Source organism: Callithrix jacchus, chromosome 6 (assembly GCF_049354715.1).
Source record: "Callithrix jacchus isolate 240 chromosome 6, calJac240_pri, whole genome shotgun sequence".
NCBI classification, from domain to species: Eukaryota; Metazoa; Chordata; class Mammalia; order Primates; family Cebidae; genus Callithrix; species Callithrix jacchus.
The window spans coordinates 71,570,765-71,592,684 of record NC_133507.1 but is presented as its reverse complement, the minus strand read 5'-3'; the positions used below and the strand labels follow the sequence as shown (position 1 = coordinate 71,592,684).

Here is a 21,920-nt window from a genome sequence, read left to right as displayed (position 1 = left end):
TTTTGCCCGTTAGTTGTTGTAGATTCTTCAGTATGTTGATGCTCTTTAGCATTTAGTGTGATTTTGGAATGGCTGGTACTGGTTGTTCCTTTCTATGTGTAGTGCCTCTTTCAGGAGCTCTTGTAAAGCAGGCCTGGTGGTGACAAAATCTCTGAGTACTTGCTTGTTCGCAAAGGATTTTATTTTTCCTTCACTTATGAAGCTCAGTTTGACTGGATATAAAATTCTGGGTTGAAAGTTCTTTTGTTTAAGGATGCTGAATATTGGCCCTCACTCTCTTCTGGCTTGCAGTGTTTCTGCCGAGAGATCTGCTGTGAGTCTGACGGGCTTCCCTTTGTGGGTGACCCGACCTTTCTCTCTGGCTGCCCTTAGTATTTTCTCCTTTATTTCAACCTTGTTGAATCTGACGATTATGTGCCTTGGGGTTGCTCTTCTTGCGGAATATCTTTGTGGTGTTCTCTGTATTTCCTGCATTTGAGTGTTGGCCTGTCTTGCTAGGTGGGGGAAATTTTCCTGGATAATGTCCTGAAGAGTATTTTCCAGCTTGGATTCATTCTCTTCGTCACATTGTGGTACGCCTATCAAACGTAGGTTAGGTCTCTTCACATAGTCCCACATTTCTTGGAGACTTTGTTGATCCATTTTGCGCTTTTTTTCTCTGATCTTGGTTTCTCGTTTTATTTCATTGAGTTGATCTTCAATTTCTGATATTATTTCTTTTGTCAATTCGGCTGTTGAAACTTGTGCATGTTTTGCAAAGCTCTCGTATTGTGTTTTTCAGCTCCTTTAATTCATTCATATTCCTCTCTAAGTTATCCATTCTTGTTATCATTTCCTCGAATCTTTTTTCAAGGTTCTTAGTTTATTTGCATTGATTTAAAACATGTTCTTTTAGCTCACAAAAGTTTCTCATTATCCACCTTCTGAAGTCTAATTCCATCATTTCGTCACAGTCATTCTCTGTCCAGCTTTGTTCCCTTGCTGGTGAGGAGTTTTGGTCCTTTGTAGGAGGCGAGGTGTTCTGGTTTGGGTGTTTTCCTCCTTCTTGCACTGGTTTCTTCCCGTCTTTGTGGATTTATTCACCTGTCATCTGTGTAGTTGCTGACTTTTCGATTGGGTCTCTGAGTGGACGCCCAGATTGTTGATGATGAAGTATTTCTGTTACTTTGTTTTCCTTCTACCATTCTAGCCCCTCCACTGTACAACTGCTGAGGTCCACTCCAGGCCCTGCTTGTCTGGGGTGCACCTATAGCAGCTGCGAAACAGTGAGGAATGCCACCGGTTTCTTTTTCTGCTATCTTTGTCCCAGAATGATGCCTGCCAAATGTCAGTCTTTTGGATATAGAGGGGTCAGGAAGCTGCTTGAGGAGACAGTCTGTACTTTATAGGAGCTCAAGTGCTGAGCTGTGAGCTCTGTTGTTCATTCAGGGCTGTTAGGCTGCTAAGTTTAATTCTACTGCAACAGAACTCATAAAAAAACCCCTTTTTTTCTCAGATGCTCTGTCTCGGAGGGGTTGGGGCTTTCTTTGTGAGTGTCCATTGTGCTGTCCTGCCCAGCTAGGAGGCAGTCTAGTCACTATTTGCCTGCCAAGGCTCCACCTTGCTGGTGTGAGGTTCGCCCTGTTGCTGCAGGCTCTGCCCTGCTGCTGCAGTCTCCACCCTGCTGCCAAGGGCTATGCCCTGTGGCAGAGTCTCTCTGTTGTAGCAGGTCGCCTCAGCAATGGCAGGCTGTGTCAGCAATGGGCGTGTACCTCATTAGGGGCGGATTGCCTCAGTAATGGCGGATGCCCCTCCCCCATGGAGCTGCACCATCCTGGGTTCAGCTGTGCCCTTGGGGAACCTCTCTACCTCGAGCATTTGGAATCGCCGTTTTGTTTGTCCCACTGAGCTACCCCAAACGCCGTTTCCCTGGAATCTCCTGGGCTGGCTCACTGTTCAAGTCCCATTCAGTCTCAAGTTCAGCCCTCTCAAGTCTCAGATTGCTGGTTCAATAGGGCACCCGGACCAGTGCACTTTGTGCGGAGCGCTGTATAGCGTCGCTGCGCTACTGTGCCGGCCGCCGGCTGCACTGACTGCCAGCTACACCAGCCAAAACGTCTGCCTCGCGTCCCACGTCTCTTTTATACCTGGGAATTTCCCCGTTCTGTGGGCAACAAAGATCCGTCTGGAAAAGCGGCCCTGACTCACCCTTTCCGTGCGTTCACTGAGAGCTTCAATCCTGGGTTGTTCTCACTGTGCCATCTTGAGTCCCCCGGCTATTTTTCTTAAACCATTTTTTTTATAGAGACAGGGTCTTGCTATGCTGCCCAGGCTGGTCTTGAACTCCCGGCTTTAAGTAATCTTCCCACCTTAGCCTTCCAAAGCACTGGGGCTACAGGTATGAGCCACTGTGCCTGGCCTGAATTGAATTTTAGATAGAGCATTCTGCCTGCAATTTTGAGAAAGGATTTCATAAGGGTAGAATGTGAAACACAGTGACGAGAGGGGCCATAGCTCAGGAACAATGGCCAGGGCTTTATGATAGAAAGGAAAGGGCAGATCGAGAAAATTTTCGAAAGTTGGTAATTGGCCATGAAGGTAAGAGAAAAAAGGAAGCTAAGTTTCAAGAAAGAAGTGCAATTTTATCACAGGAAAATGAGAATTTCTATTTTGGACACTGAATTTGAGGCATTCGGCCTTCTAAGTTGATATAATCAGCACGTAGCTGAATACATGAAGTTGAAGATAAAACTGCAGAAATGGGAATAAAGATCTGAGAGCAGTTTTCATATCAGGGTTGGCAGGATCATGAGGATGCTTAGGAGCCAATGAAGTAGAGAAATAAGAGCAAAGAGTGAGGGGAGAAAACTGGAGGGCTCCAGGGTTTTTGAAGTGGGAAGACAATGGGAAATACATGGGAAGACTAAGAACCACTGTAAGATATGGCAAAGTAAACAGTTTTATAGAAGCTGAGGGAGTAAAGAATGTCAAAGAGTGGGTCATCAGCAGGGAAGTGAAGGGGAAAGGTCCAGGAGGCTCAGGATGGAAGAGCCTTGCTGGATTAGAAGTTTTGGGGACAATAATGTAGACTACTGTTTCAAAGGACTGATGTCAAATGAAAGAGTAGAGCTTGGGTCTGCCCAAGAGCTTGAGGATGACAAAAGAAGGCTTCTTCAGATAGTCTTTTGACTTAGCCATGTTTACAGGCTGAAGGAAACACTATAAAGAATAAGAGAGACAAAAACAAAGACAGGAGATAACCACTAGCATCACATTTCTAAAGTAGTTAGATGGGTCACAGTTCTGAACTTTAGGGAGAAGGACTGAACTTGAACACATAGGAGGCATCACACCTTTCATCATCTAGAGGAAGACCAGCATCTGGCAAGAGACAGAAAGGCATAGGGTGAGAGGAAGAAATTAGGGGTTGTTGTCACTCCTCAATGACTTAATTTTCTTGCTAAAGTAGGAGGCGGCTTGTTTCCTGGGAGTCTGAGGATGAGGGTGCATGGTGTCAGGTAAGGGTCCTATGGAGTGGTGACCATGGGAAACAGTCATAAAAGGAATGAGGAGAGTGGACAAATTAAGGACAGGACAGAAGCCTCTCATCTGGCATTAAGCATGCAGGTCACGTTAACTATTCCATGCAGGCCACCCAGCATGGAAGCAAAGAAAGTCAATTATGAGATGGCTCTGGGGAGGAGGTTCCTAGCCATGCTGTGGAAAGACAAGGATCCTGCAGAATCAAGTACACAGACTGGTTCAGGCTGTAGTCTGGGAAAACTTGGGGGATCAAAGAGCAGGTTTCGTAGGAGCAAGAAATTGAGTGCTCTACTTCCTCCTTTTCCTCTCATCCTCTGTTGAGAGGCCTAAATGCCTCTGCTTGTTACAGTAACTGTTACTGACAGAAAACCAAAATAAAACAAAACAGAGATGAGAGAGAGAGAGCACAAGAGCATTATTTCAAAATTCCTTTAATACTTCTCTTAAAAGACACAAATCATCTAAATTACCCCCCAATAGCCCTTTTAAATTCCAAGGCTGAGAACAAAATTATGGTTAAATGTTTAATTAATGTTTATTATAGCTGGCATATTAGTTTTAGAAAGGTCAAATTTATGATACAATGAAGTAATATTTTTCCCACTCTGGGCCTACTTTACAGCACACTGGAGCCTACAGTATAATAAACATCTTCTATTATTTTGTAGGATTCTTGTATGCAAACCTTTGTGGGGCTGAGATAATACTGAATTACAAGTTGAATGAGCTGGTGTGAACCTCAGGCAAGTCACTTCATCTTTCAGGACTCAAATTTCAGGCTTGTAAAATGAAGAGCAGGGATAAATTGCCAAGTTTCCTTCCAGGTTAAAAAAATCATAAGCATAGTTTAACATTTTAAATAACTGTGGAATTTATAGATTTATTTCTTTTCTTTTATGATGTAGTTTTGATCACAGTATAATTTAATGAGCCTCAGTCCCTCATCAGGAATACAAATTCCAATGGTAACACCCTCTCTAGAAAAAACAGAATCCATTTTACCACAGTGCAGTATATGTTCTGATTTCCCCCACAGTCTGCCTGCATTTACCCTTTTCAGGTTTCATCCCTGAAAGTTTAGTTATTTGTTTACCCTCTTATGCCCATACCTCTCTGGGGAGGCTACATGTTATGCTGTCTCTTGGAGCTGCAGCCTTGTCCAGTGGCTAGATGCTCTGCAGCAACCTCTCACATCTCAGCTTAGATTTATCATTGAAGAGAATATCAGGAAACACATAGAAAGCATCTATTAGGATGCCCAATAAGTATGCTTGGTATATGAAACAGCATGATGTGTGTGACATCATCAAAATGCGGCATTGTTTTCGTCCTCCATTCAGATGTTTCTCCAACCATCAGATAAAAACTCAGCAGAATGCATGGCTCACTGTTGGGTCACTTAGAGGCCCGTGGTAACTTTAAGTCACAAAACACAGTTTTGGTTCAAAATCAGTGCCTGCTTCCAAGAGATTAATCACCACTTCCCTCTTCATGCAGAAGATGGCTGCTTCTTTCATTGCCTAGATGCTTAAGCCTTCAGGGCCCAGAGGTGGGAGAAGGAAAAGGAGAGGAGGACTGAAGAAAAGGAAAGCAAAGTTTTCACCTGATGGGTGAGTGGCACTGTCCTAAGTAAGCCAGGCAGGAGGTTCATGCTGACCCTTGCCCTCCTAGCGGTGCCATTGTTCTGATTGCTAGCTGAGCTTTCCAGGAAAGATGCTCCATGCTCTTGATGTGCGTCATGCTCATTTGCCTTTGGCTTGCCACTTCTTTTCTATCCATCAGGTTCCCATTTATTGTTGTTCCATCCCACTGTTTTTGGGGTCCCTTTACTCCAGGTTAGGAACCCTGTTGGGCAGAAAAGTCTTGGGGAAGAATATCTTTGACAATGGCCCCTTATTATTTTCCAATGAATTCTTAAATAGGGCACAAAAAAGATTGATGAATTATATTTCATTAGAACCTTTGAGGTTTCATTTAGGTGTAGAAAGTTAGAATATTGTTCTCACTTTCCCACAAGAAAAAGGTGAATCACCTACATTAGGACTTCTCTTGAACCCATCAAAGAGCAGAGGTCACAAGGCAATAAACTAGCTTGAAATGTAAGGAAAGAGACTCCTCCAAGGAGATCCAGGATGTGGCAACTGACTTACTTGTACAGAGCACCTGGGAAAGATGAGGCCATTATGGAAGTGGGTAAAAAGTTTGCAGCTAAAATATTGTAATAAATTGATAAATTTTAATGATTTACAAGTTTTAATGACTTTGCAGAGCATGAGACTATAGAACCTGTGGAAGCTACAAACACAAGGGGAATTTGGACCCACTCTCAGGCTTTTCTCCACAGATCTCACAGAGTGCTCACAAAAAAAAGATTGGAGTCAGGGTAGGAGACCAGAGAAAGCATCCTATGGCAGTGCAGATCGGCCAGAGAGAATCCAAAGCCCTATAGAATGAACACCTATAACTGCTAGAGGAAAAGCCATGAACCCACTAGGGGTGCAAGTGTAGACCCATCACAACTGGGGGAGGCATAGAAAACTGTCTTCTTTACAAGAACAGCAAAAACATGAAGCAGAATTTGTCTGCTATGGGGAAAAGAGTAGAATCGCTGAGTAAGGCCTAGCCCCAAGACCGAGGGACACAGGCCCTGCCTGAGACTGAAGCTGGACCAGTATTGCAGAATGCCTCTTCCTCTACCAGACTAGCAAGTGTCTAGTGACAATCTAGTGCAGGGAGAAGAACAAGAGTGTGGTAGGGCTGGGCACAGTGGCTCACCTGCAATCTCAGTGCTTTGGGAAGCCAAGGCAGAAAGATCGCTAGAGGCCAGGAGCTCAGGACCAGCCTGGGTAACATAACAAGACCCTGTCTCTACAAAATATTGAAAAATTAGCCAGGCATGGTTGGTGCATGCCTGTAATCTCAGCTATTTGGAAGATGGAGGCAGGAAGATCACTTGAGCCTAGGAATCTAGGCTGCAATGAGCTATGATTATATCACCACATTCCAGCCTGGGCAATAAAGTGAAACCCTGTCACTTAAAAAAAAAAAGACACCATCTGAGGCACAGGCTCACCAGGAAGCCTAAAGTCTACTCCCACTATAAGCAAGGTAACATTAATTGTCAAAAACTTGAAACAACTGATGAATGGAAAAACTGTAACATATCCATGTCATAGAATACCACTCAGCAACAAAAAAGAACAAACTATTGATGCCAACAACATGGCTGGATTTAAAATGCATTATGCAAAGTGAACAAAGCCAGACTCAAAGGCTACAAACAGTTGACTTACACTTACATGACCTTCTAGAATAGGCAAAACTATAGGGATGGAGAACAGATCAGAGCTTGCCAAAGGCTGGAGGAAGATGAGGGGTTGACTACAAAGGAGTGCAAAGAATTTTTGAGTGGTGGTGGAACTGTTCTATATCTTGATTATGGTGGTAGTTACACGTCATGCATTTTCAAAATTCATAGAACTATACATTTAAAATGGTGATTTTACTGTATATAACATATCTCAGACATTTAAAAATAAAAAAAACCAGTACTTCATTAAAATTAAGAAGTTTTGGTCATTTAAAGATGCCATTAAGAGATTGAAGAGACAAGTCATTGATTGGGAGAAAATGAAAAGAAATAGCTGTTGTTTACAGAATATATAAAGAACATATAATTAAGTGAGAAAAAAGCACGCAACCCACAGAAAATAGGCAAAAGATTTGAGTGGGGTTTTCACAAAAGAGGATATCCAAATGGCTAATAAGCATATAAAAAGATGCTAGGACAGCTTTATTCTAAGTGCAAATGAAAATCAAAATGAGGTAACACTATTCAGTCACCACATTCGATGAAATTAAAGATTAGCAATACCAATGTTGGGAAAATGTGATGTAACTGAATTTGGTTGCAAATTTGTATAACCACTTTGGAAAACTATGTGGTAGTATTTACTAAAGCTAAACACAACTGAGCCTTATGATGCAGTGATTTTGCTCCTAAGTATAATATCTATCCAATAGTAATGAATATATATGTCCACCAAGAGACATGTTCAAGAATGTTGATAGTGCCATTATCATAACACAAACCTGAAAACGACTCAAATTTCTGTTGGTAGGAAAACTTATACTATGAAATACTACACAGCAATAAAGAACAAATACCTGTAACATGGCACAGAGATGAAACAGATATGATGAGTGCAAGAAGTACAAAGGACTATATACTATAAATATCTCATTTGATTTATACAATGTTCAAAGTAGACAAAACTAATCTGTGGTCATGAAGGCAGAAAGTGGCTACGGGTGGGGATTGTATTTACTGAGAAGAAGCATGAAGGAGCCTTCTGAGCTGCAGGAAATATTCTAGGTTTTGATCTCAGTGGTTTTTCATGGGTGTGTTTGTGTTTCATAAAACTTCATTCAATTGTACACATAAATACTGTGCACTTGTGTATTTTACTACATGTATGTTTATCTCAGTGCAATACAATACAAAGAAATATAACTTTCAGCATAGCTCAAGAGCTAATGATAATGTGTTCAAAATGAATATAAAAAAACTAGGAACACAATAACTTGTCATGGCCCCTTGCCCCTGTGTCTTTCTTATCAGCCTGAAGATGGAGAAGAAACATGTCTTAGCACTGAAGCCCATAACAGATCAGCCTTGATGCAGCTCCCATTCATTTTAGGTCCCAAGCTTGTGTAATGTCAAAATAAATACCTTTTTTGTTTTAAAAAATGCAGATGAAAGATTTTCCTCTAATGTTTTAAAACAGAGACATTTGTTTTATATGCTCTTAATTGGTATAGCTTAATTAGTCTGCCAGTCATTTTCTATCAAGCAAATAAAATTTCTTGTTGCATCATCCTCCTACCATATCATTTATCAATTCAAGATTTGTGTACTTCAAGTATGTTATTCCTCAATACAATTGTTTTTAATGGCCCTGGCCAACACTCCTGTGGAGGCCATATCCATGTCAGGCCTCCAGGACTCATACACTGTGACCCTCCTGCGGAATGCAATTGTTCCCAACACAGCAGCCACTTTTACAGTTCTGCCTCGGAGGCAGTTCCTCTATTTCCCTCTAAGCATCCCACTGGTCCTCAATCCTTCTAAAAGCAAGGGTTACTTACCAACTCCCAAGCCACCCTCAATCCAGCCCCCGAGACATTTCTGGGTCTGAGGAAGAGGAAAACCCGGCCTACTCCCCCACATTTTGCTGAGGACTCATACACAGCCCTGCAAACTTCCCCAATGTATCTCATCATGAAGCCTCTCTCCTCCTCCTCACTTGAACTTTTTGCTGTCTTCTCATGTGAATGAGAAGTCCAAGAGTCTTTGAATCAGCATCAGTTACTTTATCATTACACTTGCATTTTCATCTAGCACCTCCATCTGATGTGCACGTCTATGGTTAAGATTGAATATCTCAATCAAAACTTCAATATTAACATCCTATTGTAACTTTTCAATTGAACCATGTGAAATTGTTTATTGTTGACTGTTTGTGACCTAAGAAATGCAATTTTATACAGTTCAACCTAATAGTTTTATTCAAGATAGGCTTTTTTTAAAAAGAGAAGCTGAACTTTAGGTTGAGTTTGAACAAAAGGAAAAAATAGGTTCTTCAAGATCCAGGCAAATGCTGAAATACCTGTACAGCATCTTACCTTGGCTTTCAGATCAGCACACAATTCCTGTTGCTTTTTCTTGTCCTTAGCCAATGTGCTCTCCATTTCATGAGTTGTACAAGCCTCAATCAGTGTCATCACAGCCTTCTGTATAAAGTCTTTCCTATTTTTATTCCAATTTGCTATCAGGATCTTTCGTTGCTCCATAGCAAAGTGATATTGGTCACAATATTTCTCATGTTCAACCTGAAAAGTAACAGAGGGTGGATATTTACCCTTATGAAAGTGAGCTTATATTTGTGTCATTGTTACAAAAATGAATTATAACCAAACATTTTGAAAAACTGGGGGTCAAATATCTTCATCATAAATACAGCAACCAGAAACCAGGTACTACCTCCAAAACTGAGCCTGTGGATAATTGGTGACTGAGGACAAGTCACTTAATGATTCCAAATCCTTAGTTTCCTCATATAGGATGCAGTTATATCAGGTAACCTCTAAAACCACTTTCATTTCTAAATGGTAATGATTCTATGAGCAGAAAGCAACATTTTCCCTATACATGGCTTTTAAAATACCCCATCTTTACATCAATTTTGGTATTTTAACAATTATATCAACTGTTTCATTTAAACAAAATGCTAATAAATGTAAAAATTGCTACATAAATCCTGAAAACTCAAGTTTTACCCTTAATTACTGAGACATTCAGATGTTAGGATGCCTTAACTTAAAGTAGTAATAGCAATGGCACTGAGCCCTTCCTATCCTATGCTCACCAGGGACATGGCATTTTCACATCAGCAGCAGTAGCTCCTTTTGGAAGTGAATCTCAACCATGGGAAGTAGCAGAGTCTTGAGGGGAGAACAAGAATGGAGGGAACCTGAGTAGCCTGGAAAAATTCGGTGGGTAATTCTGAAATGCTCCCCAGAAAAAGGTGTGTCTTCCAAAGTTGAAAGTCACTGATCTAAATAAATCTTTATTTTGCCAGTATATACCATGATGCTGAATTTAATACATTATTTAACCCTTAGGAACTGTGAGAAAAGCAGCTAGCAAACAGGATAAGGTACATCCCACCTAAAATAATAGTTGAAGTATGATGAATTCAGTACACAGTAAAACCACTTACTTGGTCTCACTTAAATGTATTAGCTACTAAAATCTGTTCTGTAAACTCCTCAGCTTTGTTTTATAAAGCCAAAAATATACTTAATATCTGTCAAACATTAAGAAAGGAAGAATACACCACACAGAAATGGATGCTAATTAATCTAATGTAAGAATTAAATGTAAAAATCTTTATCATGGTAATAGGAAAATATAAAATGTGCAAGTTATAATAAAAATGACAACTTGTCACAGAAGCAAATAGAATCCATAGGGAACAAAAGGAAAGATCTAATTTAATAAATGAAAGATGTTTAAAAATCCAGAGCGAATTACTTATTATATAACAGGTATCTGTTACCAAAATAAAGGGGGAGGGGTGAAGAGGATGAAAGAGGATGGGAGAAAATGATCACAGTAGCTGTGTGACCTTTGCATCAGTTTTTTCATCTAAAACTAAGGATAGCAATAATATTTTTCTCGTCCACTGTTATGTGTGTTCAAGAAGTTTCCACGTGACTAACATATGACAACTTCAATCTACATGTGAGTATTGTTGTTACTTGCTTAATCTAAAACAATTACAAAAATGCAGAGTACGTGATAAGATGCTATAGCATGGAGCATTTAAAAATTAAAAGTCTGTGTTTTTGTTTACATGCATGTTATAAGGTGAGTTATTGTGAAAATAATTGGTGACAGGGAAACTTCTGTTTTTTTGCCCTTGTGTTCTTGTTGACTAAAGAATGAAACTTAAATCAAACAGTAATTTCCCAGTTCCCTTTTAGGAAAATCTCAGTCACATCTTTGAGTTCTGTATTTGGGGTATCTGTGTTTCAGATCCATCTAGAAGGATCAAGCAGAGCTGTAGTGCTGGGAAAGAGATAAAAGTACCAGCCCCAGGAAAAGTGCTGGCCTCCATGTGGCTAGAAACACTGAGGTGGGGCAGGCATTTGGGGTATGCCTGCCCCACCTCAGTCTTTGAATGGAGGAGCAGGCATTTCACTTTCAGGCAAGACCTGGAGATGGCAAAGCCCCTTGAAGGTGAGTATCTGGCTACACAGACACTCGGGAGTCAAATACGAACAGAGCAGCCACGGGACCACAGTGAAGATCTCTGCAGCAAGTAGGCACAGAGACTGACTTTTATCTGAGGAGATCGCCCACCTCGTTATGAACAGGACAAACTTGTAAAACTGACCTGTACAGGCTTTCAAACTATTATATAACCCTATTATTTTCTAGTATGTAAGAAAAAAATAATTTTTAAAGACCCATGCAAAATATATGTACATGCTTAATAATCACTGACTACTAAAACAATTTCACTTGCAAGTATGTAGGTAGGTCCAGCCCTCACCAAATCATGCCTAGATTTGTGAGGAAAATATCTTTGTAACATGTCCAGATAGAGAGCCCTTCTTCCAAAGAGATCTCCAGAGTACTGATCCAAAATAGCCCGGTAAATCCAGTGTTCTTCTTCACTTAGTTGACAGTTTCTGGAAGCAACAAAAATGTTACAGCGTATTATTGAGGAATCATGAAGTCTGAAGGACTCAAACTATTCAAGCTATTAGCAAGTGACAGTAATGATGCAAAATGAGGTTTCTGTGATTTTAAAATACATTAGCCAAATTTAATGTCTGTTTCAGAAAAGTTTCTAAATTCTAATGCAATGAGTTCCTTCTTTATTTGGTCTTGCCATGAGTGTAAGGCATAATTTGAGTAAGTTTGATGAGACACAGTATTTTTAAAGTATTTATTCTAGCTTACCTATAATGATATTTTAGAAATCATGACCAATGAATGAAATAAACGTTAGAAAATAAATGATTATGTATACAGATTAAAAAGGAATTTTATTTATTCGACAAGGTTCCTATGTCTAAACTGGAGAAAAGTATAAATGTAGACAGTTAAATGGGCAATTATGTAAAGGAAAATAAAGACAAACTGAGGAAGAGACTTATTTAAGATTTGACTTCAAAAGAAAATCTAAAATTATCTTTTATTGAGTGCTTCATAAAGGCAATGCTAAATATTAGCAGTAAATGATAACCAACAGCATTAAAACCACTAAAGAAATGATTTGTAAATAGGATCTCTTCAAGTCACCTTCCCAATAACATATCCACTATGCTCCAAAAGGCCTTTTCCATTTCAGAACACTCCTAGACACCATCCTAGTTTGCATTCTTTACAGAGTATTAGCAAAGCCTTGTGCAGAGTAAAAAGTTTGCAATATCAGCTGGAACTCTAAACTGAATTAATAGCTTTTTATATTCTGAGTTTATTTTGCATATCATTATTCCTGTTTAATAAATTAGAATAATCAAATACAAATGCAATCAGGGGGAATATTATTAGCAACAAATACTTCTTAATCCAGGAGGAGACTTGTCATTGTTTATTTCTACTATATCAATGGTCTTATACTCTAAAGTTAACTGTGCAATTCAAAGAATTTCTTATATATCTTCCATGCCCCTGGAAAATATTTGACAACTTAAAACAGAATAAAATACCTCTTAAATCAGTGATACTAATGGGAATTCCAATGTTCTCATACAAATTTATTATTCTGACAAGTAGCAAGAGAGAAAAATTCTTTTTAAAAAATCCTTTCTGTTTCATAATAGGGAGAAAAAAGGAGAGTTGGGGGTGTTCTACCAGGAAGAGGAATATTCTACAGTTCTTCAGTATGACATAATAATTTATTGCAGAGAGAACTGGAAATGAATTCATTGAACACACCAAGTGTTCAGTCCTGTCTGAATCAGTTATGCTTGTACAGACAAAGGCTTCTGCAAATAAAGCAGTACAAATAGGAGTATTCAGCCAGAAGAAATGTTTGCCTGAGTAAACTTGGCATTTAAAACACCTTCAGGTTTTCATGGACAATATCACATGTCCTCTCGCAAGGAGCCCATCTTCATTCACATTAACATAAATGCATTTTAATAACAGAGTTAGCCACATAAATTCTGCATTACCATACCACAAACAACAAACAAAAATAGAACTAAAGTCCATGTCCTCATTAATGTTTATAAAATGTTTTTTTAATCAAAGGAACTTGAAAAAAGTTTGAATTTCCACCGTATTTGATAATAAATGTGAATGTGCAGGTATGTTACCTTGGGAAGGGGAAGCAATAGAAGCTAGGTCCAATCCATTCTCTGTTTCTCTAAATTTTGATTCAACTATATAATGGATGTTGTTGGTACCACACCCAGATCACCTTTATTCAGTGGAATTTCCATCACCAAGATGCTGCGAATCTTGGCAGATAACTCACAGATGCCCCTTCCTTCTCTGGAGAATTGCCCTAGACCAAGTGGGAACTGCCTCTCCCACCCTCTTTCAAGGAGGCTTTCCTCTTTGAAAGGCCAAACATAACCAATGACTGACTTACCTGGAGATATAGAAAGCCAGCCTACTTGCCTTCAGAGAGGATCAACTCTATGATACCTTTGTACTGGGAGCAAACTGTGGCCAGTCTCCACTGATACCTTCTTGCTCACTCATTTCCCCTCCTCTATTTGGCTTCCTTCACAGCCCTCCCCCTGAGAGCACCTCCCAACAAATCTCTTGTTTAGGAATCCCTGTCTCAACTTTGTTTCAATAGAACCTACCCTAAGATAATCTGCAAGCAATCTTACCCATAATTTTCAAAGATAGTTTAAATCTTTTGGTAAATAGAGATGTAATTGCAAATTAATTTCTTTGATGATATCTCATACTGAGTGGCAGTGCAAGACTGTGGCTGTCTTCAAGGAGAAAGTGCAAATGGCAAACATTTACAAAAATGCTTTCCAAATAGAAGCACACATTAAGCAGTGTACATTGCTATAAATAAATATAGCAGCAGGAGAATTTGCGGCACTCAGTGCATTTTTATACATTGCATGAGTGTATTAATTAGCTGCCATTTTAGTGACAATATTAAACCACTAAAACATATGAAATGTTCATAAAACATTAAAGCCAGATATTTCAAAGCAAGCATGCCACAAATGGTCACCATATCCATTTTGACCTTCTTGTTGATTTTAGAAGCCTCACATCCTACCAGTTTTTTCCAGTTACCAAAATTACTCAAATTGCAAGTCATTTTTTAGTAAATGTAGAATAAAAATTTTAAAACATGCTTAAAGGTAATGATATATAAATATTCACAATATTATTCTTTTTAGGTTATGCATTTATAGCAGTTTCCAGAGCCACAGCGTTAAATATTGGAGCAAATAATCACACAGGCAGTAATAATGGCACAGCCTCCATCTCCATTAAATGATACATGTGAGGAAGAGAGAAATCTCCCTCAGCTACATACATACCCTACATATACACCAAGCCTTTGGATAGTAAAAATCTAAGAAGAATATTTAAACATAGTAGCCTCATCACAATAACAAAGTAGCCACTTCTGAAGAACATGGCCCTTGAGCTTCAAAAATAAAATCAAATTCAATATATTTGCATTTCTAAACATAAATCTGGACACTTTTAAAATCAAACCTTCATCTCTTTTTGTACAGAAAAAAAATCTATATAAAATAGCTGAGACTAAGGTTAGGTTTTACCTTTCAAAGTCCTTGTTGAATTCAGCTGCTTTGCTGGTGATTCTAATGACAAAACTAGCTAAACTGCATAGACAGTGAAAAATACTCTGATTGCTTATCTACTTTCTGAATTTGAAAAATGACTATCATGTTAAAGGAAAATTTTAAAGAAAACTTTTAAATTGCCCTAAGCCATTCATAGTTTACAAAAAAAATCTTTAGTAGTTATCCGCAATTTCTATTTCTTTTTGTCCATCTAAACTTTCTAATTTAAAGTGCTTTAGAATATTCATCTTTATCATGGCCTGTCAAGATTTTACAATCTGTGGGTTTACTGAGTACTTCTAACACTTCAAGGAATTTCAGCCTACAAAAAGGTGAGGTATTTACCACTCAATTCTCATTCACAATCCCCTGCCCCACAATATGGCATCTGACCACAGATATAATTTTACTTTGATTTCTCAGGAAGTGAGACAAAAGAGATAATTCAGAAAACAACAACAGAGCTGTAAAATTCGCCCTGACCCAGGCCAATTGTCTCCCTAATTCTACCTGTTTGAATTATTACAAGAATCCTAAAGTGACTCACAATTAACTTAGCTACTAGTGTTCCTCATAGCCATGTTTAAACCAGTTTCCTTGGGTTCCGATTCTATGACATTCAAATAAATTTAGGGGTGGAGGACAAGCAATGGTGGCAAACGAGACACATAAAGGTAACAGGTACTTTAACAATAGAAACAAGTTTATGAAACCAAACATCATGCTCACAAAATGACTGAAAGTTGTTTTACATTTTCTCAGAGTGAGGGTGCTTTCCAGGCAAAAAGGTAGTTAGCGCCTCCGAAGCTAGCTGATGCAATAGTGAACCTGACCTGAGTTTGGAGTGCAGTGAGCCACCATTCAGCTAATGTGGATGAGAAACCATCCTCTTGCTTGGCTGCATCAGGTCTGACTCTCTGTAATACACAATTTGACTTCACTTTTCAATGTTTTCTTTCTAAGACAGAACCATTCAAATACCCAATCTACTCAGCCTGGTTTCTTCATCCACCAATGATCCCAGCTCAGGCCCACTGTCCAAATATAAATCTATGTCTGATTTTCAGTCTGGTTTACAGGAGGCTCCCTCCTCCCAGACCCATTTCTGACCAACAGAATCTACTCCTCAGATCTTCCCTGGGTATGCATCTTTTCTTCCTGAGAGATCCATTCCCATTTCCATAGTCCCTAGCTCTAGCAGTCTGGCTACTTAGCTGGAAGCTGACAACCAGGATAAAGTGGACTTTCACAGGTAAGGTCAAAATCCATTGAAACAAAGAATCAAAAAAATAAATAAATAAAAATAAATAAATAAGTGACCTATAGGGTAAAGCAAAAGCTTGTGCCAAATTCCAAAACCTCATTCTTCCGAAAGAAGATGAAAAGACAGTAGAGTTTGAAAAGTGATGGCTTTGGGCATCTGGTCAGAATGGGAGGCTAAGCCATTTATCTGGAAATGTATTTGGAAAATTGCTATTTTCCAAATAGTAAGCACATTGTTTTTACTTAGATTTTTTTAGAGTAGTTTACATAGAAAGCTCTTTTTTTTTCTTTTTTACTTAGAATGTATATTTTTGGAGGTAGAATAGTAGGGATGATGGCAAGCCTCTTAAACCCATCTTTGTCTCTGAAACATCCATCCACCAGTAGTTTTCTAGTGGAAGTTCGGAAATAGCATAATCGAAATACAATAGCCTTTTCCTTTTTTTTTTTTTTTTTTTGTTTTTTGTTTTTTGTTTTTTGGAGACAGGGTCTTGCTCTGTCACCTGGGCTGGTGTGCAGTGGCATGACCATGGCTCACTGCAGTCTTGAACTCCTGGGTTCAAGCAGTCCTTCTGCCTTAGCCTCCCAGACAGCTGGGACTACAGGCATGTGCCACAATATTCAGCTAATTTTTGATTTTCAGTAGAGACAGAGTTTTGCTATGATGCCTAGGCTCGTCTTGAACTTCTGAGCTCAAGCAATCCTCCCACCTCAGCCTCCCAAAGGAGGCTGTGATCCACTCTCCTCCATCCATGCTCAGCTCTGCTTCAGGAAAAGTGAGCCCCATCTCCAGCCCTGGCACTGAATCTGGATTGATGTTCAGAGATTCACAAACACCCATTCACAAGCTTCCTGTTCTCTAACACGTGTTTGGTAGGAACATGGACAAAAGATCCAATTCTGGCCAATGAAACATGAGGGGAAGTCTTCTGGGGCAAAGGTTTCTGAGCTCTTAAAAAGAGTCACCAAGAAAGAAGGAATGTCCCTCTTTGCTTCTTGATGCTGTTATGCAGAACTGTCTGGCAGGAAGTCATCTAACTTGCAGGAAGGCAGGGCAAGAGAATGCAGAACACCAGACTTCCCTGTACTTGGACTTCCCTATCTCTACACTTCTTAGTAAATAAGAAATTGCTTTATTATATAAGTTACTTTGAGTTGGATTGGGTATTCTCTTATAGCTAAAGATAACTTAATTGATAGCAAACTGAAAAAGAGAAAAATGAGTTTTTAAACATAGCATTGTAATATTGCTTTGGAAGAAAAGTACTGTGAAAGGATGTAGAGATAAAAGAGATGTAGACCCAATGTAGGGAGAGACCAGCATCTAAAGTTATGAATACTTGGCAGCTGATTGCAGGCAGATCAATGATGTTCAACACCAAAGTTATTTGAGTTTGAGGGGGGGTTTAAGACCAAACCCCCCCCCCTCAAACTCAAATGAATAGAATTAGTGAAGACAAGATCATCTACAAATACATTATTTGCTCTATGTTTTAAATCCTTATATTGAGCCAAAATCTGTCTCCAGGTTACCATTTTATTCTTCATTTTGGGGTGGGGGGGGCCAAGAACATTTTAAAGTGCAGTAAAGTTGAATTAAATAAAATTATCTTATCTAGCCATTATGACTCAATATTCCAGGTCCAAAACCAAGGTAATAAAATTGGCCTACTTCTTTGGGGCAGTATGAGGAAAATCTTAATTAACCATCGTAAGACCTTCTGAAATTTTAATTGCCACATAAAATGTCATAATGTCATCTCAAACCAACTATGAGTGACCATTAAGAAATTATAAAAATGAGACAGAGATCCAAGATGGCCATCTAGCAGCAGCTCAGGGTTGCAGCTCCCAGTGAAGGTGCAGGGAGTGAGTGGATACCAGACTTCCAGATGAATTTTTGTTGCCTACGGACCAGGAGATTCCCAACAGAGGAGCCCCATGGGTCGCCAGTGAGACTCTCAACCCAGAATTTCACATCCAGCCAAACTAAGCTTCATAAGCAAAGGAAAAATAAAATCTTCTGTGAACAAGCAAGTACTCAGAGATTTCATCATCACCAGGCCTGCTTTACAAGAGCTTCTGAAAGAAGCACTACACATAAAAAGGAACAACCAGTATCAGCCTTTCCAAAAATATACCAAAAGGTAAAGAGCATCAACATAATGAAGAATTTACATCAACTAATGGGCAAAACAGCTAGCTAGCATCAAATGGCAGTATTAAACTCACATATATTATTATTAATCCTAAATTTAAATCGACTAAATCCCCCAATCAAAAGACACAGACAGGCAAATTGGATAAAAAGTCAAAACACATTGGTAAGCTGCATCCAGACCCATCTCACATGCAAGGATACACAAAGACTCAAAACAAAGGGATGGAGGAAGATTTACCAACCAAATGGAGAGCAAAAATAAATAAATAAAAAGCAGGAGTTGCAATTCTCACCTCTGATAAAATAGACTTTAAGCAACAAAGATCAAAAGAGACAAAGAAGAGGATTCAAGATGGCGCAGTAAGAACAACTCAGGATTGCAGCTCTCAGTGAATGACAGAGGGTGAGTCAAAGCCGCATTTCCAGACAGATCTTTGTTGCCCACAGAACGGGGAAATTCCCAGGTGTAGGAGAGACACAGGACCCCAGCACAGCTGTTTTGGCTGGTGTGGCCACCTCAGCTGGTGCCACAGCACAGTGGCACTCCACAACACTCCACACAAAATGCACTGGTCCAGCTGCCCTGTTAAACTGGCAATCTGAGATTTAAGAGGACAGAGTAGCATATCCATCTGATTAAACAAGACTTGGACAGTGAGCCAGACGAGGAGATTCCTGGGAAGCGGTGTTTGAGCCAGCGCAGTGGGTCGCTGCATGGGAAATCACACAGATCCCAGTGCCCTAAGAGCAGGCGACTGAAACACCTGGGAGAGAGCCAACTGTTCAACTTAAAAAAAAAAAAAGGCACTCTAAGGCAGGGAGCCAGGTGAGCAGGCTCAGTGGTTTTCACCCCCACAGGGACAAACAAAACGGCGATTCGAAATGCTCTGGGTGGAGAGTTTCACTATGGGCACAGCTGAACCCAGGACAGTGCAGCTCGGTGGGGGTGGGGCGTCTGCCATTACTGAGGCAATCCGCCCCTACTGAGGTACACTCCCAGTGCTGATGCAGCCTGCCATAGCCGAGGCAACCTGCCATAACAGAGAGACTCCACCACAGGGTGGAGACCGCGGCAGCAGGGAAGAGCCCACAGCAACAGGGCAGACCCCACACCAGCAGGGCAGAGCCTCGGCAGGCAAATAGTGATTAGACTGCCTCCTAGCTGGGCAGAACAGTGCAACAGACACTCAGAAAGAAGGCCCTAACCCCCCGAGACAGAGCATCTGAGGAAAAAAAGGGGTTTTATGAGTTCTGCTGCAGCAGACTTAAACGTAGCAGCCTAACAGCCCTGAATGAAAAACGGAGCTTACAGCTCAGCACTTGAACCCCTATAAAGTACAGACCGTTTCCTCAAGTGGCTCCCTGACCACTGTATATCCAAAGGGTCACCTCAAAAAGGACTGATCAGACTGACATATGGTGGGCATCATTCTGGGACAAAGATAGCAGAAGAAGAAACTGGTAGCATCCCTCACTGTTCCGCAGCTGCTACAGGTGTACCCCAGACAAGCAGGGCCTTGAGAAAACCTCAGCAGTCATACAGCAGAGGGGCTAGACTGTTAGAAGGAAAACTAATTAACAGAAATACTTCATCATCAACAATCTGGGCGTCCACTCAGAGACCCAATCGAAAAGTCAGCAACTACTCAGACAACAGGTGGATAAATCCACAAAGATCGGAAGAAACCAGTGCAAAAAGGAGGAAAACACCCGAAACCAGAACACCTCGCCTCCTAGAAAGGACCAAAACGCCTCACCAGCAAGGGAACAAAGCTGGACAGAGAATGACGGTGATGAAATGACGGAATTAGACTTCAGAAGGTGGATAATGAGAAACTTCTGTGCGCTAAAAGAACATGTTCTGAATCAATGCAAAGAAACTAAGAACCTTGAAAAAAGATTCGAGGAAATGATAACAAAAATGGATAACTTAGAGAGGAATATGAATGAACTGAAGGAGCTGAAAAACACGAGAACTTCGTGAAGCATACACAAGTTTCAACTGCTGAATTGACCAAACAGAAGAAAGAATATCAGAAATCGAAGATCAACTCAATGAAATAAAATGAGAAACCAAAATTAGAGAAAAAACGCAAAAAGGAATGAACAAAGTCTCCAAGAAATGTGGAACTATGTGAAGAGACCTAACCTATGTTTGATAGGTGTACCAGAATGTGATGAAGAGAATGAATCCAAACTGGAAAATACTCTTCAGGACATTATCCAGGAAAATTTCCCACACCTAGCAAGACAGGCAAACACTCAAATCCAGGAAATACAGAGAACACCACAAAGATATTCCACAAGTAGAGCAACCCCAAGACATAATCGTCAGATTCACCAAAGTTGAAATGAAGGAGAAAATACTAAGGGCAGCCAGACAGAAAGGTCAGATTCCCACAAAGGGAAGCCCATCAGACTCACAGCAGATCTCTCGGCAGAAACTCTACAAACCAGAAGAGAGTGAGGGCCAATATTCAACATCCTTAAACAAAAGAACTTTCAACCCAGAATTTCATATCCAGCAAAACTGAGCTTCATAAGTGAAGGAAAAATAAAATCCTTTGCGAACAAGCGAGTACTCAGAGATTTTGTCACCACCAGGCCTGCTTTACAAGACTTCCTGAAAGAGGCACTACACATAGAGAGGAACAACCAGTACCAGCCATTTCAAAAACACACTAAGTGCTAAAGAGCATCAACACAATGAAGAATCTATATCAACTAATGGGCAAAAGAGCCAGCTAGCATGAAAATGGCAGTATCAAATTCACACATAACAATATTAACCCTAAAGGTAAATGGGCTAAATGCACCAATCCAAAGACACAGACTGGCAAACTGGATAAAAATCCAAAACCCATCAGTGTGCTGTCTCCAGGAAACCCATCTCACACGCAAGGATACACAAAGGCTCAAAATAAAGGGATGGAGGAAGATTTACCAAGCAAATGGAGAGCAAAAAAAAAGGAGGAATTGCAATTCTCATCTCTGATAAAATAGACGTTAAAGCAACAAAGATCAAAAGAGACAAAGAAGGCCATTACATAATGCTAAAAGGATCGATACAACAAGAAGAGCTAACGATCCTAAACATATATGGACCCAATACAGGAGCACCCAGATACATAAGGCAAGTTCTTAAAGACTTACAAAGAGACTAAGACTCCCACACAATAATAGTGGGAGACTTTAACACTCCACTGTCAATATTAGACAGATCAACCAGACAGAAAATCAACAAGGATATCCAGGGCTTGAACTCAGACCTGGAACAAGCAAACCTGATAGACATTTACAAAACTCTCCACCCCAAATCCACAGAATATACATTCTTCTCAGCACCACATCACACCTACTCTAAAATTGACCACATAATTGGAAGTAAATCACTCCTCAGCAAAAGTAAAAAAATGGAAATCATAACAAACAGCCTCTCAGACCATAGTGCAATCAAGTTAGAACTCAGAATTCAGAAACTAACTCAGAACTGCACAGCTTCATGGAAACTGAACAACTGGCTCTTGAATGTTGACTGGATAAACAATGAAATGAGGGCAGAAATAAAGAAGTTCTTCGAAACCAACGAGAATGAAGACACAAC

The 21,920-nt window shown here is 40.0% G+C and overlaps 1 protein-coding gene across 9 annotated transcripts in view; it reads right to left on the bottom strand.

Annotated features, from left to right (window-relative positions):
- The window catches only part of CCDC148 (coiled-coil domain containing 148), a 297,672-nt gene that overhangs the window by 143,544 nt on the left and 132,208 nt on the right, over window positions 1-21,920 (bottom strand). For all 9 annotated transcript variants that reach the window (XM_078327716.1, XM_078327714.1, XM_078327718.1 and 6 more), the window contains 2 exons: window positions 11,643-11,781; window positions 9,208-9,414 (listed from right to left, as the gene is read on the bottom strand). In XM_078327716.1, coding sequence (XP_078183842.1) covers window positions 9,208-9,414; window positions 11,643-11,781 — 346 coding nt within the window. The remainder of the gene's footprint in view (window positions 1-9,207; window positions 9,415-11,642; window positions 11,782-21,920) is intronic.